Genomic DNA, 21,383 nt, shown 5'->3' with positions numbered 1-21,383 from the left:
TGTTCTGTCCCACCAGCACTGGCCCGTGTTTGTGGAGGTTAAAGACCTGTTGACATTGGTGCCACCCTTAGTGGGCCTGAAGGGGAACCTGGAGATGACACTGGCATCACGACTCTCCACAGCTGTAAGTGGACATCTGGGTGAGCTACCCCTCGGGGAGGGACATGTCTGCACCACCAGGTCTCCCCGACGTAGCTTGTAGGTGGGTGGGTTGGACTCTCCAAAAAAGAAGTGTTGAGTTTTGTTCTGTCACGATGCTCTACTTGGTCACTCTTCCCAGCCTGTCATCCTGTTTAGCCAAGCTGTACTGCTGTATGCCCAGGCCCAGCTCCTGTGTGCCCTGAGTTTCTCCTCTAACCCAATGGCAGGCAGGGCTCTGTGTCCCTGTGCCCAAGTCTGTGGGCTGCCTCTGCTCGGCCACCTGGATCCTGATCCCAGCTCCATGCACTCACACTGAAGCCATGATGAGCACCACAGGGCTGATGGAGGATGTCATAGAGGAGACAGGGTATTAAGTGCTGGTGATGACCTCCAGGAGGGGTTTGTTCTGCAGAGGGCTTGTGACTGCCCCACAACCAGAGTTGCTTCCTATGGGCTCTAACTCACAAGGCCCCTAGCTGTGCCCCTCTTCTCACCTCTCCTGGGAGTTGAAATTCTTCTCCTCTCTCTGATGCCATTTGGATAGCCAATCCAGTATGTGAAAAAGGCCTGTGGCAAGAGGAAGTGTGGTGTGTTCAAGAAAATGAGAGAAAAGCGATGGCTTTAGATGGAGTGCAAAGGGTGGGGCAGGGGCTGCCTGGCGCAGGACTCAGGAAAGACAGGTGAGGGGTGTGGGCCGAACAGCAGCCCTCAAAGATGTATGGACAGGGTTTTTGCGGTTGTGATTACGTTAAGGGCCTTGGATGGGAGAGCATCCTGGATTACCCCAGTGTCATCGTAAGAGCACTGATGTAGGGGAGGCAGAGGGAAGTTTCAGACAGAAGAGGAGGCCTCTGAGAGAGGCAGAGACCAAGGAGAAGATGTTCTGCCACTTTGAAGATGGAGGAAGAGCCATGAGCCAAAACATGTTGCTCTACCGACTGGAAAAGGCAAAGGCACAGACTCCCCTGGAGCAAGGCTCTCCTGGCCCCATCAGACTCATTGCAGACCGCTGGCCACCTGACCTGTAAGAGAATACGTTCTGTGTCTTAAGCCCATGTCAGGTTTCCTGTTACAGCTCTAACAAAGTATTGCAAATTCAGTGGCTTGGAACAACAGAAGTTTACTCTCTTACAGTTGTATTTTAGATCTCCTTTTACTCTGTGTTTCCGAGAATGCTGCCTTCTTTAGAGCAGGCTACCTCTGGTGATTGGGGGGAGAGTCAAAATGTGTTGCCTAGAGGTATGTACCAGTAACTGGTCTTATGGATCTGGGGACTGTGTGTCCCTCTAATGGCCACTGTAGGCACTGCTCTGCCTTTTCTTACCCCAAAACGCAGTCTTACTGCCTCCGGGTATCCCGCTGTTGGCACAAGTCAGCCAGGCAAGGGAAGGTCCTGCAGCTGGTCTGCCCCACCTGATTCCCTTGTTCCTATAAGCACCTAAGGTGGGAAGAACTGACTGAGGCCCCGGGACAATTCTGTGATATGTCCCCAACGTCCGTCATGCTAATGACAAAAAACAACTCTCCTTATTTGTACAAACAAAAGTGATTCTATTTTGCCCCTGGGAGTTCAGGAACTTAAAGAACTCAGTACAAAGGAGCTGAGAAAACATATTTGCTTTGAAATCTTTTCTTATCTACATATTGAATTTTGCTGGCAATTGCTATGATATTTGGACCTGACGACCATCTTTAAAGGAGAGAGTCATCTTTCTGAGCCTGTGTTTTAATAATAAGAGGAGAGGGACTTCCATGTGTTTCTGAAATGGGATGATTTGCAGAGATGAGGTTGGGAGGTTGGTGGTTCTTTGAGATGTCCACTGGCGTGGGAAGAAGGGAATTTCAGGAGAATGGGGCCAGAGAACTGGCAGAGGGAGCAGGCCAGGGTCACAGAGTCCTCCTCCCCTGTGGTGTGTGGAGGAACTTGGGAGTCAAGTGGCCCCGAAATTGTGGGTGACACACATGCCTGTGTGTGCTTGTGTGCATGTATACATGTGTGTGCATTTCCACACTTGGGTATGGGAGACATGGTTTATGATACCATCTGATTCTCAAAGGCACCTGTGTCTTTACCTCTCCACTCCCCAGTCACTCTTTTGAAAACTGGTTAATAATTTGTTCTGACGTCAATGAAGTGGTATTTGCTGATTTCTCTCCTGAGAGACTGCCTTTTTTTCCAGGAAGGATTGACCTGGCTTTGGGCCTAAGTAGACTTACCCTTTGCCCTTTTCTCTCCACACTAGGCCAACACTGGACAAATTGATGACCCCCGGGAGCAACACCGAGTCATCAACAGTAACCTCGCCCTCATTCAGGTGACTCTCCCCTTTACCTGGTGGATGGGTCCCCTCCCCTCTTTGGAATCTGCAGCCAGGCTGGTAGGAAGAGTGAAGGCTCAGGGAGCCTTGTCTCTGCGCTCTGGACTGAGCTCTGGGGATGGGAGCTACTCATCCACTCACCCCATGCCCACCAGACCACATTCTTGCAGTAGCTGGGGGCTTCTTGAAAGATTTGCCTGTACTTGTTCATTTCTTTTTCTCGTAGCCTAGGGTGCAAACTGCCCCCCAAAGTATCCCTGAAACAGCATAGCTAGATCTGGCCTCATCACCTTCCCTTCTCTCACTCACCTGTTCTGAAGTCCCCAACTCAGTCTGGTTTGATGATTGAAACCTCACTCTGGGAGTCAACCAGCTGGGGACCCTCAGGCAAGTCACTTCACCTCACCTGCAAGGTGGGCTGTTGTGAGCTGTGGGTCGTAGGAGAGGCATGGTGTCTAGCTTGCACGTGATAATCAATCATGCCAGCTATGCCTAGTGAACAGTCTTACCATTTCATTAAGCTGGAAACTGCGTCACCTCAGCTTCTCTGCCCCTGATCCTTACGTCCAGGTACTGAGCATACTACCTCTGAGCTACGCAGGAATCCAGCCTTGCCCCTCCTTGCCTCGGCCTCTTGGTCCCCTTGCTGACTGCAAATGTCTTCACTGTTTTAACTGCTTCAGGCTTCTTGACCTTCCACTCACCTCTGCATGGTAACCTAAGCGACCTTTTCAAAAACCTAAAGCTGATCAGACCTCTCCTTCTCGCAGCCCTTCTGTTGGTTCCCCTTGTCCCAGTGTGGGCCTGGTCCAAAAAGCATTCACGGTCTGGTCCCACCTTCCCCACCAGCCGCATGTCTTGCATATGCGGTTATCTCTTCGTGGAATGTCCTTTCTCCTTTTGTTCACTTGGCAATGAAGCCCTTTAAAGACTAGTTCAGCAGTTCTCAACCTGTGGGTTGTGATCCCTTTGGGGATTGAATGACCCTTTCACAGGGGTCGCCTAAGACCATCGGAAAACACATATATAATTACACATTGTTTTTGTGATTAATCACTGTGCTTTAATTATGTTCAATTTGTAACAATGAAAATACATCCTGCATATCAGATATTTACATTACGATTCATAACAGTAGCAAAATTACAGTTATGACGTAGCAACGAAAATAATTTTATGGTTGGGGGTCACCACAACATAAGGAACTGTATTAAAGGGTCGCGGCATTAGGAAGGTTGAGAACCACTGCTCTAGTTAGTTCTCGGTTCTAACCTGACACCAGGTACAGCTCTTTGGTGCCTTGCATGTGCTGCTGGGGCTGCCCTTGTTGCAATTCTGTGTTTGGATGTTTGCTTTCTCCACTTGAGGTGACTTGTATGGGCCAGGACCACCCATGATATACTGTAAGGCAAGCATGTCAAACTCAGAGGCTAACAGGGGCCAAATAAATGAGGCATGTGGCCCATGGGCCACGAGTTTGACATGCTTGCTGTAAGGTGTATGCATAATGTACAGCCAGGTTTGGCTTGTAGCTGAAGAGTTTCAGAGATTAAATGAGACACTCATGATACCCCTAACAGTGGATCTGGCAAGGGGTAAGTGATAAATACCTCCGCTACAAGTCACCGGTTTTACTTTTCTGTTTTACACCAAGTCCTTGTTCATATGTATGTACATTTTCACATGATTGGATTTAACAAACATTTATTAAGTCTCGCTCTGTGCCAGGCAGTGGCTTGGCACATGGCCGAATGATAGTAAGGGTAAAATTTTGTCCCCTCTATTTTTAAAACACTAAACATCAAACGTAAGTGGTGCAACAAGTTTCACAAGAAAACTTTTTAATAATGTCAGCATATGCTGGAATATGCTGACATTATTAAAAAGTTATATATATATGGCTAATATGCAAAGTGTCCCCTCAGGAGTTTGGGAGACTAGGAGTTCAATCACTCACTATGACATGTGCTGGCCACCAGAGGGTGCGGAATGAAGGAAAGCCCTGGCCAGCAGCGGGCAGCCAGCAACCGACAGCCAGGGAAGGAAGGCCCCAGCCAGCAGCCAGAAGGCCCCGATTGGCACTGATCGCCTGCCAGGCCTAGGGACCCTACCCGTGCATGAATATCATGCACCAGGCCTCTAGTATAAATATAACCAAGGGTGATATTAAAAATTTTTTAACAACTAGTAGGGCCTGGAAATACCCCAGTAAGATTGAAGGACAGCCGTCGAGAGCTGGCCCAGCAGGGTCAGTGCAAACCTGCCTGACCTTGGCCCAGACCCACTTCACTGTACCGGTGCCCTGTGGATGCACCTGCAGTTGTGTGGAGGCTTCTACTTGATAAATTATCCTGCAATGAAAATGCTCTCTTTTGCACAAATTTCTTGAGAGAACTTCCCACAAGTTCACAAGGTATGAACAGTTTAAAGCTCCACACTTCCCCCCAAAAGATTACAAAATATTTGCTTTCTAAGTATTAAACTATAGCACAAGTATTAATATTTGAAGTATTGGTTTCTTCATAACCTCACCAGCATTGAAAGTATTCTAAACTACTTTTTGTATTTAATATATATATATATATATATATATATATATATATATGTATATATGCCATAGACAATGTATGATAACAATTTTCTGTATTTTTAAGCATAAAACATATTATACTGTAGCCCTGGCTGATGTGACTTAGTGGTTAGAGCATTGGCCCATGCACCAGAGGCTCAAGGGTTCCATTCTCTGGTCAAAGGCATGTACCTACTTTGCAGGTTTGATCCCGGGCTCTGGTTGGGGTGTGTGCGGGAGGCAACCAATCGATGTGTCTCTCTCACATCTATGTTTTTCTCTCTCTCCTTCCCTCCCTTCTATTCTCTCAATATCAATGGAAAAAATATCCTCAGGTGAGGATTAACAGCAACAAAAAAATCTTACACTGTACATGTAATTCTATAATTTGTACTTTTCCCTTAATGACTTAATGAATGAAAATCTCTTACAATAGCAAGTGGTAAGCACTCAGTAAGTAGCAGCTCCAAATATCATTATCATTACGTGGTTCTTTGCACATAGGTACAATTGTTTCCCTGGAAAATGCTTGATCATTAGGTATATGGGTGATGTACATCTAAATTTTCCTCCAAAATCCCTGTACCAATTTTACCACCATCAATGTATGAGACCATTTCCCTCCAGAAGTATTTTATATTATCAACCTTTCAAATTTTAATTTTACCTAGTCTGATGGGTAAAAATAATGTATCCCACCCTTCCATAGATTCATGCATCCGTTTATTTGGTGAGCACAGATGAGGGCTGAGATTCAGCTTCTCTTCTCAAGCTGAGGATCCCAGCAGAAAATAAGACAGCGCTTATCTTTTAATAGAGGAGGACCAACAGCGGTTACAAATAAATAAGATGTCTTTAAGTTACGATTTCATTTAAAATTTTCCTGACAGCCAGGGAGGTTGATCAGAGAAAACTGAGAGAATGAGAGAAGCAAGAGTTCAGAGGACCCTTCCTCACGTTTCTGATTTCTGCCCGACAGGTGCAGGCCACCGTCGTGGGGCTCCTGGCTGCTTTGGTTGCCCTGCTGCTGGGAGCTGCGTCTAGGGGGGAGTTGGACTTTTCGAAGGTGGAGTTGCTGTGTGCCAGCAGTGTCATCACCGCCTTCCTCGCGGCCCTTGCCCTAGGTGAGCTGTGCCCCAACCCCAGCACCTTCCTCCTCCCGCCTGGCCCCCATGCCCCACTCTCAGCTCTTAGTGCCTTCAGCTCCAAAACACTACTGGTGGGGCCTTGGGCATCCTGCCAGGGCATGACCCACCTTGTGGGGAAGAGGGCAGTGAGCCCCATCCTGGGAAGGGTGTGTGTGCCGGGGGAGCTGCTAACTCCGCTTCTTCCCTCTGCTTGTTTAAAGAACTGGCCATGGCTCTGTAGACATTCGTCTATTCATCTATTCATTCCTTCTTTCCTTCATTCAGTCCTTAACCATTTCTCAGGCATGGCTAGGGTGTGGGCTTGTGCTGCTCTGCTGTCTGCAGTCAGGGGAGGAGCAAGGCTCAGTTTTTAGCTTTAATTTTATCTCTTTAGGGAGGTGTTTCCTGACTACCCCTCCCATGTACTGTTCTCCTCCCTCGCCCCTTCTCCACGGCCACCATGCTCTACCGTACCATGCCGTTTCCCTTTGGAACACGTGGGGAAATCTGAAAGGATCTTGTTTCTCTGTTCATTTTCTGTCTCACCTTCCTGCTACAATGTCAGCTCCTCAGAGCAGGAGGCCTCCATCCCCTATTTTTCCATCTGCTGCTCCGATCACACCGCCTGCCACAAGACACTTCCTACGTGTCTACGGAAGGCGGAAAGCCGGAGGCACTGGCAGACGTAACCCTGACCTTGGAGCCCACACATGTTAGTGGAGAACCAGTTGGCTGTGCAATCACCAAAGAATGTCACCCACTCATTGTCACTCAGTGTTTACTGAGAGTCTGCTGCTGGCCATGCACTGTGATGGTGCTGAGCACACACTCGAGAGTCAAATTCCCAGGGATCCTGGTTTGTGCTGTTTATATTCTAGTTCAGAGTGAGACATCACCATGGGAGCAGACAGGTAATTCCAATTAAGTGTCAATGCCTCTTCCTTCTCTGATCAGCTCTCTAGAGGAGCCCTGTCCACAGTCACTCTTTGTTTTTAGTCTCCTATTTATTTATTCAAATGCTTGTTCACTTCCTTGCATATGGTCTGTTCCTCAATCTGACAAGCATTTAAGTGTGAGTACAGAGCCCCGTGGTTACTGAAAACAGGCCCAGGCATATAACCAGCTCCCAAATATTTGCTGAATGGATGGACTTCATTCTGATTCTCTTGTGGATTGTATGTCTATGGGTATGTCGCAATGTGTGCAAACGCAACAAGGAACAAGTGATAACTTTATACATTGGATTTGTATTTACACTTCTGTCCAGCCATCTGACTGCCCACAAAACACCTTTGAGCTCAGCTCTCTCTCTGTAAGTTAATGCAGCGGGTTATTTGGTGATTTTTATTCCTACCAGGCAGCTGATGGATGGAACCGCTGCACTCCTGCACTAGGGCCCGTGATTGGGAGGGGAGGTAAGAGTGCAGACGCTTAGGAGCAAATTCACAAGTTGTGCTTCCCAGGCGGGATGTTTGCACCGGGTCACATGCCTATGCATGTGCATGGCGTGGGGCACAGTTACTCAGTCTGGTCAAAGGAAAGGCAGGATGGGTATGCCAAACCTGGCATAGAGAAATGGAGATCCCAGGAGATACGTGGCATGAAGTTTCCTCTGAAAACAATACAATCAAATGGTTCAGAAGGCCTGTACCTGTAGGAACTGGTACAGAATGGCGTAGCTCCCCATTTTACAGATGAGAAAACAGAAGCCCAGAGATGGGGTGAAGCTCAGCTGCGTGGACATAATCAGGATCACCCAAAGATGTGTGGAAGGTCAGAAAAGTTGCCGGTGTCTCACAGTGTGACCACGACATGACTGTGCCATAATGCCAGGAGGTGGTGGTGGCTCTTAATCAGGGCTCTCAAACTGACGGTGTCCCTGTGTGTAGTCCCGGTGGGATTGTCACCAGACCACCAGTTTAATCATGCAAATTCGGATTCACTTAGAACTGATATTTCAAAAGAGATAAAGTAGCTAAGACCTGGTCACAAAATAGGGCGCAGTCTGTGGCTCAACCCAGCTTTAAGACGACGTTAAGGTGGTAACTCTAAGTATGTTTAGAATTACAGGACACTGGGTAAAGTGTTAAAACAGCAACAGCCAAGATACCGAGTGTCTTCATAAAGACCCACATGAGATGCAGCTGGATTAGGGCCTAAGGAGCAGATGGGGGCTAGAAGTCCACGTGTGACATTCACCTCAGAAGAGGAAGGAGGACCTGCAGAGGTGGTGTGCCCCTCAGGTCTCCAGCTACGGCCAGGTCCTCAGTGCTGCACCCTAAAATCCATCAGCCCTCACTCAGAGGCCATCTGCTGACTCCACCCAGTGGCGGCTCTTCAGGGCCCCTGAGATGGGCCTGTTCCCCAGAGACATGGACCCGCCCACGTGCCTTGGGCTTGAGGACCCCTGCCAGCCCTGCCCGCTCCCAGCACTGCACTGCAGTCTGCATGTGCCCCTCCTCTCCCTCTGTCCTGCCGCAGGGGCCGCCCTGCTCCGCCACCCTCCCATTTCCCTCTGAGCTGCTCACCTGACTGATTCCACCTGGGCATCTCCAGGGACCCCAGCAGGCCTGGGAGGCGATGCTTGGTCCCTGGGGCTCTACTGCTCAGAGCAGTTGGAGCATTTTCCGTGCAGTGAGGGCCTATGAGCTTCATGTCTCTAGTCCAAGTGGTTTGGAAGCCCGGGAACCACCTGCTGCTACCTCCCCAACAGGCTTGAGTGTGTCATCCGAGCTCCCGGCTGCTCCTTGGCATCATGCCAGAGAGCCACAAAGCGGACTCTGACACTCCCAGCCAGGGTGGCCTGGCGTGTGCTGATAGAGGGAAGGGAGCCCCCGAGCAGCCTCCTGACCCCCTCCTCATCCTGTGCAGCTAATTGAGCCTCCTCGGGGTCAGTCCATTCCCTGAGCCTTAGTCTCCCCTCTCTCCTCTCTGCAGGGCTGCTGATGGTCTGTATAGTGATTGGTGCTCGAAAGCTCGGGGTCAACCCAGACAACATCGCCACACCCATTGCAGCCAGCCTGGGAGACCTTATCACGCTGTCCATTCTGGCTTTCATTAGCAGCTTCTTCTATAAATACAAAGGTAGGGGGGTCCCAAGGAGGAGGGACGGCCAGCAAAGCTTTGTGGGAAGTTTGCATGTAGCTACGACATCCAAATCCAAATCGGGCACCACAGGAAGGAACCTACGGCTCTGGGGTGGAGTCGGTGATCCTCCTTTTATAGAAACAAAGCCTGGAGCCACTGAACAAACCAAGGTGCTCTCCAGCAAGTTCCCCGGCTCTCCCAACCGTGTGAGCAGACACACAGGTTGTCAGTTACCACCTTAGGCCAGGGCATGCGAGAAGGCCAGGGAGGTCCGGGGCTGGTCTGGCCACTTCAGCGCAGTGACAGTGCCTCCTTGGGGAAGGCAGTCACGCTGGGCACATGTCAGATGCCCGAGAAGTGTCCGAGGAGGAAGGTCCGCCACGGGCAGCAGCAGCATATGCTCTCCCTGCAGGTGCCAGCCAGGGAAGCCGGCCTGGCAACCTGCTCAGCAGCTGAGGGAGGAGTTCGCACGTCTTGTGGCAGCAGGCCCTCACTCCACCAGAGGTCTCCCAGGGCTGCATGAAAACAGTCTGCTCAGGCCCTGGGCAGTGTGTCCAGGCAGCGTCACCCAGGCCCAGGGGTTTTCCCTTCCGGGTGTCCACAGCGGACCACTCCCTTCTGAGTGCCACAGTTTTTTCTTTCCGCCTGGCACAGTCTCGCTAAGATGGCTGCACACAGCTGTTTGCATCTAGTAGGTGTCGGTTCCGGCCACAGTCAGGACCCTGGGTGCTCGGGGGCAGGCAGCATAAATGAACGCAGTGGGTGGTGATGAGACAGTGGGGAGGCCGGGGCATGTGGGGCAGTTGGTGGGAGGAGATGCCCCAGACAAAGGAGCAGCACAGCAGAGCTCCGGTTTATCATCGCCTCGTGGGAACACGCAGCCAAGCGTTTGAGATAGCACCCCGTGTTCATCACGTGTTGGCAACGGAAGCAGAGCAACAAAAACACTTCCGCTGTCAGGTGTTCAGGCCCGGGAGCCTTTCTCGGCTCTGGGCTGGCTGCTGGCTACGCTGGGAACTGCCTGCCACCAACACTATTTAATGACTTGGGAGGTTCTCAACGTTCATGTACATGATAATGAAGGGTTAATAATAAGATGACCTCATTTTATTTTTAAGCCAAACTGAATTTAGAATAAGAAGATTTGTGTATGGGTTGACCCTGTTTGATTTGCAAAATTAACACGGGTCACAGGTGTCCCCAGACCCGTCCGCCTCGCCCCTGCTGTACCCTCCTGAAGTAGTGGTTTTTAACATACGACTTATTAGATGTTGCATCATTGTTGCGTTGTCCATCTCTCCAGTTGGACTGAGTTTATCTTGGGTGCACTGGGCAGGGTGGGGAGTGGGTCGCTGGGCCTGGCACATAGCAGACACATCTTCCCTGACAGGGTGTGAGCCATGGACTAGCTCCCCTGCGGTGTAGTCGGGAAGACCAGCCATGAGCAGGGGCATGGAAGCGTTCACCACAGGGCTGCGGGACTAGGAGGTGGGACCTCTGCCGAGGCTTCTGAGGAATTCTGGAGACGCAAAGGTGTGCTAGCAGGCGCCCCTGCAGGCTGCTGTCTCCCGGACTGTTTGACACTTGCTTTGATCTCACTGGATGGGAGGAGGCAGGGGAGGGTATTTATGTCCGGAAAATAGCAAAACCCGAGAAGTGAAAGTGAAGGGGGCAGGACCTGAGGGCAGAGAGGAGCTTTTCCATTGCTTAACAGGATGAGAAAATGCTTGGGGAGGTGTGGTAGGACAGTCACCTGAAACTGTTGAGTCACCTAAAACTGTTGAGGACGGGAGTGTCTCCTCACACCTCTAGAGCCTTTAGTTCCCAGCCCACCTCTTATCTCTGCAACCCAGGCCACTGCCCACCACGCCATGCTGTGCTCTGGCTCTGGCCACATGGCTGCGTGCATCCCCTTTTTTCTTCTTTCTCTTCCTAGACAGTCGGTTTCTGACTCCCGTGGTCTGCATCGGCTTCATGGCCCTGACCCCGGTGTGGGTCCTCATTGCAAAGCAGAACCCACCCATCATGAAGATCCTAAAGTTCGGGTGGTTCCCAATCATCCTGGCAATGGTGATCAGCAGGTGAGCATGAGTGAGGGTCTCTCCCCTCTCCCCTTCTCCGTTCCATCCCCCGTCTTTGTGTTCGAGAGAGTGGCCTGAGAGCCAAGGACCCCCAGGAGGGGGCGCTCACTGCCCTGTGGCCGTGGTGGGCGTGGACTGCAGCGGCGCCTCCTTCCCTAATTTCCAGGGCTGGTTGAGTCAGACCCCTTTACTCTTTGCCTCTGTCTTTCTTACCAAGAGCCCTACGCTTGTCTGTTCTGAGAGGCAGCCCTGTTCACATTTGCCAGGGCACCAGAGAGCCAGGAAGAGCCGAACCTGGGAACATCAGATGAGTGCGGAGTGCCATGGCTCCCTGCCCCGTCCAGGCGCTGTGGGATCCCGCCTCTCCCGTTCCCCTGCTGCCTCAGCTCTCCCTGGCCTGGACCCTGCTTAAGCTGCAGGGAGTGTCTCATCTGGCCTCAAGGCAATGGCTCCGCAAACCCCATTTCCACAGCATGGCTGCCTGTGGGACCTAGAGGGCTGAGGGATTGGTGCCTGTAGAGCCTGGGCCTTTAGCTGAGCCCGGATCTTCCACCGCTAGCTCCCTCCTCAAGGGCCCTTTCCGCTAGCCCACCCTGCGGGGGCCACCCAGTACTTTCTGATGTGCCTTCCTAACTTTGACTCTCAGAGAGGAGAGGCTATAGCGTAGGTATCTTTGCTCCTGGGTTCCTTACACAAAATGATCGCACTTCTTCAGGGCCCTTGGGTGGGGCAGCCTTGGCTAAGCTACAGGGGCTGGTGGGAGCGAGCTCTCGCTGCAGCACCTTCCAAGAACAAGGGGCCGGAGATGACACTCGTGCAGGTTCGTTTTCTGCTAGGGAATGGCTCAGTTGCAGGTCCGGGGCTGTCACAAGACAGAGCCCAGCGAGCCGAGAGGCCTCAGAAAGGAGCTTATTGTTTGTTTTCAGTGGGCAGACACTTCGAGAACAGCGAAGACCAGACTAGAGACGAAAATGCATGTGGGAGGTGCAGGGCACACTGTGGAGACAGCCTGGCTGCAACAGATACCTTGTAGAGGGCTAAGGAAAGTGTTTGCTAAGCTGAAAAGACAGCCTGATAAGGCAGTTTGCAAGGCCGCTTACAAGCATAAACTCTAGTCATTTAACTGCCGTCTGCTCTCTCCCCAGTTTCGGAGGGCTCATCTTGAACAAAACCATTTCTAAAGAGCCATACAAAGGCATGGCCATATTCACGCCCATCATCTGTGGTAGGTATTGGCAATCCCTGTCACCTGGGCACCCTGGGCTGGGTTGGCCCCGCAGCCCCAAGTGGTGGGGGCTGGCAGCTGTGACGTCAGAGGTCCACCCCGGGCACTCAGAGGCAGAGCAGGAAGCTGGCAGGCAGAGGCTACCGAGGCTGGTTTTCCTAACAGAAGGAGACCTAAGGGGAGAAGCCATGCCCATTGCTCCACCCGATCGCACCCTGCTCCTCACAGGCCACTGAGACCTGAGCTTCCCCACAGGCTAAATTCCATGCCTTGAAGGCACCCTGGATCCAACCCCGGGTTCTCACACCCACAGAATGAATGTGGCCGTCAGAACTGGAGTGTTGGCCTCTCATGGTTTTTCTTTTATTTTAACTTAGATCCACTGGTGACATTACACATAAAAATCTGGATTTCTGTTTTCTTGGAAAGGGAAGCTGTAACAATACAGTGGGGCCTTGACTTACGAGTTTAATTCGTTCCGTGACGGAGCTCGTAACTCAAATTACTCGGATGTCAAATCAAAAAGTGAACAAGTGAGACACGTGATGCTAGGCTGATGTGGCGTTCACTGTGACATTCGCTGCGCCAACTAGCGGTGGGGTATCTGAAGCTGGCTCATAACCCGAATTTTAGCTCGCAACTCAAAGCAAAAAATCGGCTGAGAGATGGCTCGTATCTCGAAAAACTCATTAGTCGGGATACTCGTAAGTCAAGGCCCCACTGTACCCATTGCGGGTAGGGCCAGAATCAGCTGCCACTGAGACAGGACCTGTGTTGTCCAGTTTGCCTCAATCCCCTCCATTCCCTGTTGTCTTTTACCCAACCCTTCACTGATTCACCTCCTAGGCTTAGGCCCTGTGGGTATTTGGGTGAGGAGCCCTCTTTTAACCAAAGCTTGGTATGTGTCTGGTTTCTGATAAAGCTCTGTGATGGGAGCAACCAGCCATGATGGCTTTTTGCACAGTTTGCTTGATGCCCAGGCTGTGGCTTTCTGGGACTTCAGGAACAGGCTGCAGGGTCCTTGGGCCAGCCTCCCCACAAGACACACATTTCCATGGGAACTCAGGCCTGTGTTCCTTGAATGTCAGTAGCCACCCGTAGGTCTGCACCTCGACAGAGTCCGACAGGGTCTATTCCCAGCACAAGGGCTGGCCATTATACATGAGGACAGCAGCAGCCAAGTCAGGCCCAGAAAGCCATAAGCCTGGGAAGATAGCGGTGGATGGCACCAACTCGGATACCTATAGGGGCCAAGCAAGCAGTTTGACTGAGTTAAGCAGGTAAGACAACAGCTAGGCAGTGCGGAGTGATGGGGAGCAGGGCCCGTGTTCCCGGACTGAAGGGAACAGGGCCTGCTCCGCTCTGGCCACTTGCTACCTGGTAGGAACGAAGGTCTGGAGTTGCCTGAGCTGACTTGTTAGGAGAAGCTGGGAATCTGGATTAAAGGCCCAATTTGTAAATGCTGCCAATTAATTTGGGTTATTTTTTAAATCATGTGTGGGCCAGGCAAAATAGATCTGTAGCCACCCTCTGCCCACTGACCATTGTTGGCATCGTCTGGAAGCCCGAGGCAGTTGGTCTTTGCCCCTGGAGATCATGGGGACACGTGAGGTCCAGTAGGAGATTGTTCCCTGTGGAGCTGAGGAAATAGGATGGGGCGACCCGACTCCACCTCAAAAGGTGACGGTCACCGTCATGGGCCCTGTTCTCTGACAGCCCCAAATCCAGCCCCACTGACTCTCCTCCCTTTTAGCATGGCCCGTGTCACTGGGCCCTCTGCCCCTGGAAGCCCCAGCTCTGCCATCATATGATCATCTCTCCTCCCTTACTGCTCTTACCATTGTTCTCTTTCCTGTCCTTCCTACCTGAGGTGAGAAAGTTCCCTTTTGTTTTCTCAGGTATTCCAGTCTGTTCTCTGGTTCCTGTCACTTCCTATGGCTTTAGTGGCTTATCAAGATACCTCTCCTTGACCTCTCCATTGACTTTCCTCCCTCTTTCACTCTCCCTGCTTCCCTTTCACACTTCCTCTACCCAATAAATATGTATATGGGACCTACTTTGCAACACTTCCTTCACCTCAAGAGCTGTCAAGGTGATACAGGTACTACCTTGCTACCTCATTCATGAGGTCCAGGCCACCCTTGTTTGGTGCTAAACGAGATCTGAGGTCAAATGGGAAAGAAGGAAGAGAGATCAGGTGTTGAATCGGAAGACTTCCTGGAGAAAGGGACGTTAGCATAAGGAACAGAACTCAGAGACTGGCATAAAGAAGGGGAAACCAGGTTCTTTTTCTCCTCACAGGTGTTGGTGGCAATCTGGTGGCCATTCAGACCAGCCGGATCTCCACCTACCTGCACATGTGGAGCACACCTGGGGTCCTACCCCTCTGGATGAAAAAATTCTGGCCTAACCCATATTCCACTTTCTGCACTTCAGGTGGGTCTTAGGTTTTTCAGAGGCCATGGGGCCACTGCTTTAAACAAGTAAAAATTAATGTCATTGGAACCTCGTGTTTGTAGTCATGATGTCTAAGTCCAGTCCTGACCTCAGCACAGATTATCATATCAAAAGCTGCTGCAAACAGCTTGGATGGGGCTGCAAATTGGATGGGGCGAGGTCTCAGGGAATCCCCAGAGTGGAGCAAACAGTGTGCTCCAGGCTCATTGAGACTCAGATATGGCTGCCAGTCAGCCCTGCGACAGGGGAGGCCCCAGCACAGGAACAATGACTCTGTGAGCACCCCTGTCTGGGAGAAAGCCGCCCCTGAGTTCCTGCCCCAATGCCAGGCAGTCCAGTTCTTTGTATGTATCTGGGCCCCCCAGAGTCACTCAGTGCTGTAACTCAGAGGTATGGCGTCACCCTCCAGCAGCCTCTGTCTCTCAGCCACAATCCCCACTGGTTTTTACAGCCTGAAGTTACGGGGACTTCTCTTTCCGGCTCTGATAGCCGGGGCTGGGGGTTAAGACCCCTTGCTCCTGGGGGAGGAGGGATGGAGGAGGGGGAGGACAGGACGCTGCAGAGATGATCTCCGTCCCGATTACACAGCACACATGGGCGCTGGTCCAGCGGGTTCTGCGCCTCCACCCTTCCTGCCAGTCTTGGTGTAGTTTCTTCTTTACTTCTCTAGTCGTAGGACTTCATTCAGCCAACTCTCAGGTGGTTCTGAATGACGGTGGTCCTGTATTTTAGTTGTAATTTTGATGTGGTTGTGGGAGGCCAGAAGACAAGCATTTACCTGCACTGCCATCTTGGTTCTCCTGAATTCTTTATGTAGCTTTCTATAAATTTTCTTGAGTTTTATGTCACTTTCCAATAATAATTATTTTGCCTCCTCCTTTTTAAGTTTTTTTTTTTAAAGAATATAACCTTATCTGATTTTTCATCATGAATAGATTTTGTTGCTTTTCTATGGTTTCATTCTCTCTCTACATATTATTTTATAGATTTTCCAGTTTCCAAGCTACATATGACTTCATTCCTTTTCCTTATTAAGTTGATAAAATACATTATATCAACTCATAAGAAAATGGAGGCTTACTTTTCATTGACACCCTTTGTGTGTGAGCCATCCATCATATTCACATGTTATAGTTTTAAAGAGAAGGGCAGGGTAAATCACATTGCTTGCAGTCTCAAACTCAGGGAGCACTGGCTCCTGAAAAGAGTGGGAATCACTCAGACCTCACCAATGTGCTGAAGGCCCCATGAGGGCACTGCCCTCCCCGATCGCTAGGGATCAATAGTTTTTCAACACTCCTGAGCTTTCCACCTTAAGCCCCTTGCGCATTCTCTTTCCTCTAGCCAGAATCTTCTCCCCCAGTTCAGATCTCAGCCTAAATGGCCTCTCCTTGAGAGAGCTTCCAATTTCTATAGCTCATTCCCACTAATAGATGTTCATTCTCTACCATATTACCCTGACTGTACCCTGAAAATACTCTACCATATTTTCTTCCTAGTACTTGTCACAATTTGAAATGACCTTTCCTATTTGTTTCTGCTATTCAATTCCAATTTTTCTATCGTCTCTAAAATGCCAGCTCCATGAATGAATAGATTGGGCTATTCCCCATCTGCAGAAATATGCCTGCCACATAGTCCACCAGGGCTGTGTGCACTACTCTTTGGCACCTTCAGGAAGTAGCTGAATGAATGTGGATGCCCCACTAGAGACTGTCACGTGTCAAGCAGGACACACAACCTCACTGGTTCTCTTTCTTCCAGAAATTAATTCCATGTCAGCCCGAGTTCTGCTCTTTCTGGTGATTCCAGGCCATCTGATTTTCTTCTATGTTATCTACCTGGTGGAAGGCCCTTCGGTTCCAAACAGCAAGATCTTTGTGGCGTTCTATCTGCTAGCAGGCCTGATCCAGGTAAGGACGATGGTAGCAGCAGCAAAGGAGCATTCAGTGGTGGTTCCCTGTCCTGGGAGAGATGCTGAGAAGGTGGAGTTGGGGGTCCTGGACATGCAGGGCACAGTCCCCATCCTCCAGGAGTCAAGTTAACTTGTTCAAGCTCAAGGGCATGATCCAGACCCAAAGGCCATCCCTCACTCTTCACTAGACGCTCCATGCTGCACCCTCCACATGGCACCCTCCACATGGCACACCGCAGAGGCCACCCTCCACATGGCACACTCCACATGGCACACCGCAGAGGCCACCCTCCACGTGGCACACTCGTTACTCCACCCTTCACAAGGCACAGTCCATACTGTATACAACTCACCCCACACTCCTCACCAGAGGATCAGAGGAGCCATCCTGAAAATGCCTCATGTTGCCCTGAAGCAAGCCGGTGAGCAGGTCCAGCTGATGAGCTGGGCCTTATGTGTCACTCATTAGAGACGGGATGGGCAGGGACCAGACCCCTGCAGGGGTGTTGCTAAAAGGCACTTGTGGACTTTAGTCAGAGCTGGATGATGATAAGGATATCAAAGACTTTCTGCCAAGACTATAGCTGGCTGATGTCCTGCTGGGCCTGGGGACTCTGCAGGGGTTACTATGGGCACTGGTGGGCAATTTTATATATATATATTATTGATTATAGAGAGGAAGGGAGAGGGATAGAGAGTCAAAAACATTGATGAGAGAGAGACATCGATCAGCTGCCTCCTGCACACCCCTCACTGGGGATGTGCCCACAACCAAGGTACATGCCCTTGACCGGAATTGAACCTGGGACCCTTTAGTCCACAGGCTGATGCTCTATCCACTGAGCCAAACCAGTCAGAGCACTGGTGGGCAGTTTTTAAGGGGCTAGCATTTTCAGATCTTGAGTTATGGCATTTGCAATCTTAGCATGTGCCTGACCCTGAAGCAATCTGAGAAACTGTCCTGAGCAACAGCAGGAAAGGAGCTGTGGTCAGCCTGCAGCTAGGGACTGAGAAGCCCTGAGACCTGACCAGTGCTGTGTGGACCCCTTGGCACCTCCAGGAAAAGCCAACCATACAAAGCTGCCCATGAGTGGGCCTCCAGAAAACCCATATTGAAGTCCCAGCAAGATTTGTGTTTAAGGTTCCAAGGATGTTGAGTGGAACTGGTACATCAGAGAAAGTCAAGGCTAGTGATCAACAACAGGTCTGTCTGGCACTTCAGTATGCCAGGAGTGGGGTCCAACCACAGGGAGGGATGCTAGGCAAGAGTGGAAGAGGGTGGGCTCTTTGGCCCCTGCACAAGCTCATAGCTGGGCGCCAGAGCCCAAGAGAAGCTTGTGGAAGGGGACTACCTGGGGTTGACATGTCCACCTTGGTGTCTGCCCTTGAAATCTGCTAGTGTTTCTGACTTGTCATTGTCTTTTTGCTGCTTGTTATTATGACAGGTGACAATCCTGCTGTACCTGGCAGAAGTGATGACTCGGCTGACGTGGCACCAGTCCCTGGATCCTGACAGCCACTGTATCCCCTACCTCACAGGGGTAGGGGACCTCCTAGGGACTGGCCTCCTAGCCCTGTGCTTTCTTATCAGCTGGTTATTGAGGAGCGAAGCAGAGCTGGATGGCATTTCAGAACTAGCATCGGGACCTTCCTAATGAGACCAGCAGCTCCAGTTAGTCAATAGAATGCTCCCTTCCACCAATGGGGTACAGAATGCAGCTCCTCCCTGGCTGGGTCCTTAGGTCTCCCCGCCTCGACAGTGGCCCTTTGTCCATCTGCTAAGGAGACTCACATACATCTTGACCCTCGTGTTGGACCCTGAGGCCATGATGGAGCCTAAAATCAGAAGTACTGTCTGTGCGTGTGAGTGTGTGAATGTGTCTGCAGGTGTCCACGTGCTAGATGAGTGTGTGAATGAGTGCACGTATGTGTGGAGAGCAGGGAGCACAGGCCCGAAGATTCTGAAGGAAGAGGCATGGCAGTGCACTGTGGGGATGTTTGGCCCTGTTTCAGTTGAGTGCAGCCTGGATTGGGGTAGAGCAGGAAGAAGATCCATTGGGTGCCCAAGTCTCGGGACTCCCCGAGTCCTGGCTTAACTGCTGTCTTCACTGGGTCCAGCTCCACAGGCCACTCTGCTGATGTGCCCTGCAAATGTGTGCAGCCCTTCCTAGGATAGGGCCCCCATCCGCTCCCAGCATTTACTTTTGCCACTGCTTTCTTTCCTTTTTCTTTTTTTTCCTCTCTTTTCCCTTCCTTCCTTCTTTCCTTCCTTCCTTCCTTCCTTCCTTTTTTTCTTGCTTTTTTTTAAAACAAACACCTCTGTTTAAATATTAATAATCAGAAAAGTGTAAAATAAAGCATAGAATATATTGCATTTGGCATTTTGTGTTTGTAAAGATATTAATGCGCCCATGCGATTTGTGGTCTATAAGTCACAAAAACCTCTGGCATTTCTCTAGTGCAATGTTTGTCACACTGTAGTCTCCAGCCTAGAAGCATCAGACATCCCCAGAGAAGGTGTTAGAAATGCTAATTATTAATCCCCCACCCCACCCCCTGGCCTGACAGATCAGAGTGTCTGAGGCAGAGCCCAGCAGTGGGGGTTTCACTAGCTCTCAGGGGTTCTGATGTACCCTGGAGAACCACTGCTCCAGAATCCAAGTTGCTGCAAACACTAAATAATGCCTTATGTAAACCTGTCTTATTGCAGATACAGCAAAAATTATCTTTGTACCATCCTAACGTACAGACTAATTATACACAGAATATGTAATAGTTAAGTACTACACTTACTGGAAAAACAGAGGTGGGAATATATAATTAATTCTGAAGGTGTAGAAAACTTTCATAGAGAAAAAAATAACATTAGACAAAAACACAAATAAATAAATTATATGCGTTTTCCATTTCTTCCTTGAATTCCTGTGAACCAATACAACATATGTGGTCAAAGAGTAATGGTATAGGACTCAGAAAATCCTTCTACTACTTCCTAATGGCATACCTTGTGTGAGTTACTTATAAAGAAATTAAATTATTGATTCAAAAATTTATGAAATCCTTATGTTCTTCCCATTGTTTTACATACGGCATTTTCAGGACATGAAAAGGAACAACAAAGAAGCCTGTTTCTCAGAAGAGTACATCTAGCTGAGCAGATAAGACATTTACTAGAATGAAACACAGAGAAAGATACAAAATGATGAAGGTATAGTGACTTCATTGCAATTAACTATTTTCATGAAACATCAGCTGTGTTAAACTTATAAGTAAGGCTATTAGAAACTCTTTTTAAAAATTTTTTTTATTGATTTCAGAGAGGAAGGGAGAGGGAGATAGAAACATCAATAATGAGAGAGAATCATGCCCCCCACGGGGGATTGAGCCCACAACCCAGGCATATGCCCTTGGTTGGAATTGAACCTGGGACCCTTCAGTCTACAGAGCAACGCTCTATCCACTGAACCAAACAGCTAGGGCTTAGAAACTATAATTTTATCTGACTTTTTATTGTCTGAAAGTAGTGTTTCCTCAATGCTTGCCAATATTAATGTGTGTTTAGCTCACTAGATGGCATCTTTTCTCTTTCAGAATCAGAAATTTGAAAGCCAATTTTTATTTGTAAAAAAAAAAAAATTTATCTTTGAAAATAATGGAAATGAAACATTTGTTTTTAGAAAGTTTCTTTTTTACTTTAACTAAAACACCAGAACTTGTGCATCCAAATATATTGTCCTTGTAAGAAATCAACTTGAAAAAATATACTCTGTAGACCTTAGAAGCTGCAATTATTTCAAAGAAGTTTGAAATTAAAAAAAAATTTCCTTTTGAGGCTAAGAATCATACAAAAATATGTTTCATTCTACACAGGGTGGCCCAAAAACTGTATAAACTATTTCTATAGATTCCATTGCATTTGAAAGTGAAATGTATTTTAATAAACACTACCTTTATAATTATTCAAAATTTGTATACATTTTTTGGGGACACTATATTTATAACATATTTTATGCTATTATCTAAGTTTTATATCAAGTTTTTCAAACTTTGACTGGTAGTTTATAGATTTTCAATGACAGTCACAGATTTTCTCTATGAACTGTTTTTACTTAAAGGGAAACAGAAAAGAAAAAGAATATATCAAATTAGAGGAGGTAGGATGACAACATAAAGTACTGGAAAAGGCATGGAATTTAGAAACAATCTAATCCCAGGACAAATCTCAATATGATCTTGGGCAATTTTTTAGCTGACATGTGCTTCACTTCCCTCATCTATTAAAGAGTGATGCTAATTCTACCAAATAGTTGTGAATTCTTTTATTTTTTTAAATCCTGCCCTCCCTGGTTTGGCTCAGTGGATAGAGCATCGGCCTGCAGACTGAAGGGTCCCGGGTTCAATTCCATCAAAGGCACATGCGTAAGGTTGTGGGCTCCATCCCCATAGGGGATGTGCAGGAGGCA

The 21,383-nt window shown here is 49.2% G+C and overlaps 1 protein-coding gene across 1 annotated transcript in view; it reads left to right on the top strand.

The window, feature by feature from the left end:
- Window positions 1-19,294, top strand: part of SLC41A3 (solute carrier family 41 member 3) — a 34,298-nt gene extending 15,004 nt beyond the window's left edge. The window contains exons 3-11 of the mRNA XM_081097517.1: window positions 17-124; window positions 2,385-2,456; window positions 6,008-6,152; window positions 9,093-9,239; window positions 11,179-11,323; window positions 12,469-12,548; window positions 14,850-14,984; window positions 16,770-16,918; window positions 18,366-19,294. Coding sequence (XP_080953643.1) covers window positions 17-124; window positions 2,385-2,456; window positions 6,008-6,152; window positions 9,093-9,239; window positions 11,179-11,323; window positions 12,469-12,548; window positions 14,850-14,984; window positions 16,770-16,918; window positions 18,366-18,575 — 1,191 coding nt within the window. The 3' untranslated portion in view covers window positions 18,576-19,294. The remainder of the gene's footprint in view (window positions 1-16; window positions 125-2,384; window positions 2,457-6,007; window positions 6,153-9,092; window positions 9,240-11,178; window positions 11,324-12,468; window positions 12,549-14,849; window positions 14,985-16,769; window positions 16,919-18,365) is intronic.
- The last annotated feature ends 2,089 nt before the right edge of the window (window positions 19,295-21,383 follow it).

The sequence above is a fragment of the Myotis nattereri genome, assembly GCF_964212035.1.
Source record: "Myotis nattereri genome assembly, chromosome: 8".
Classification (NCBI taxonomy): domain Eukaryota; kingdom Metazoa; phylum Chordata; class Mammalia; order Chiroptera; family Vespertilionidae; genus Myotis; species Myotis nattereri.
Note: the sequence above shows the minus strand (reverse complement) of the source record. Positions and strands in the feature narration are given on the sequence as shown.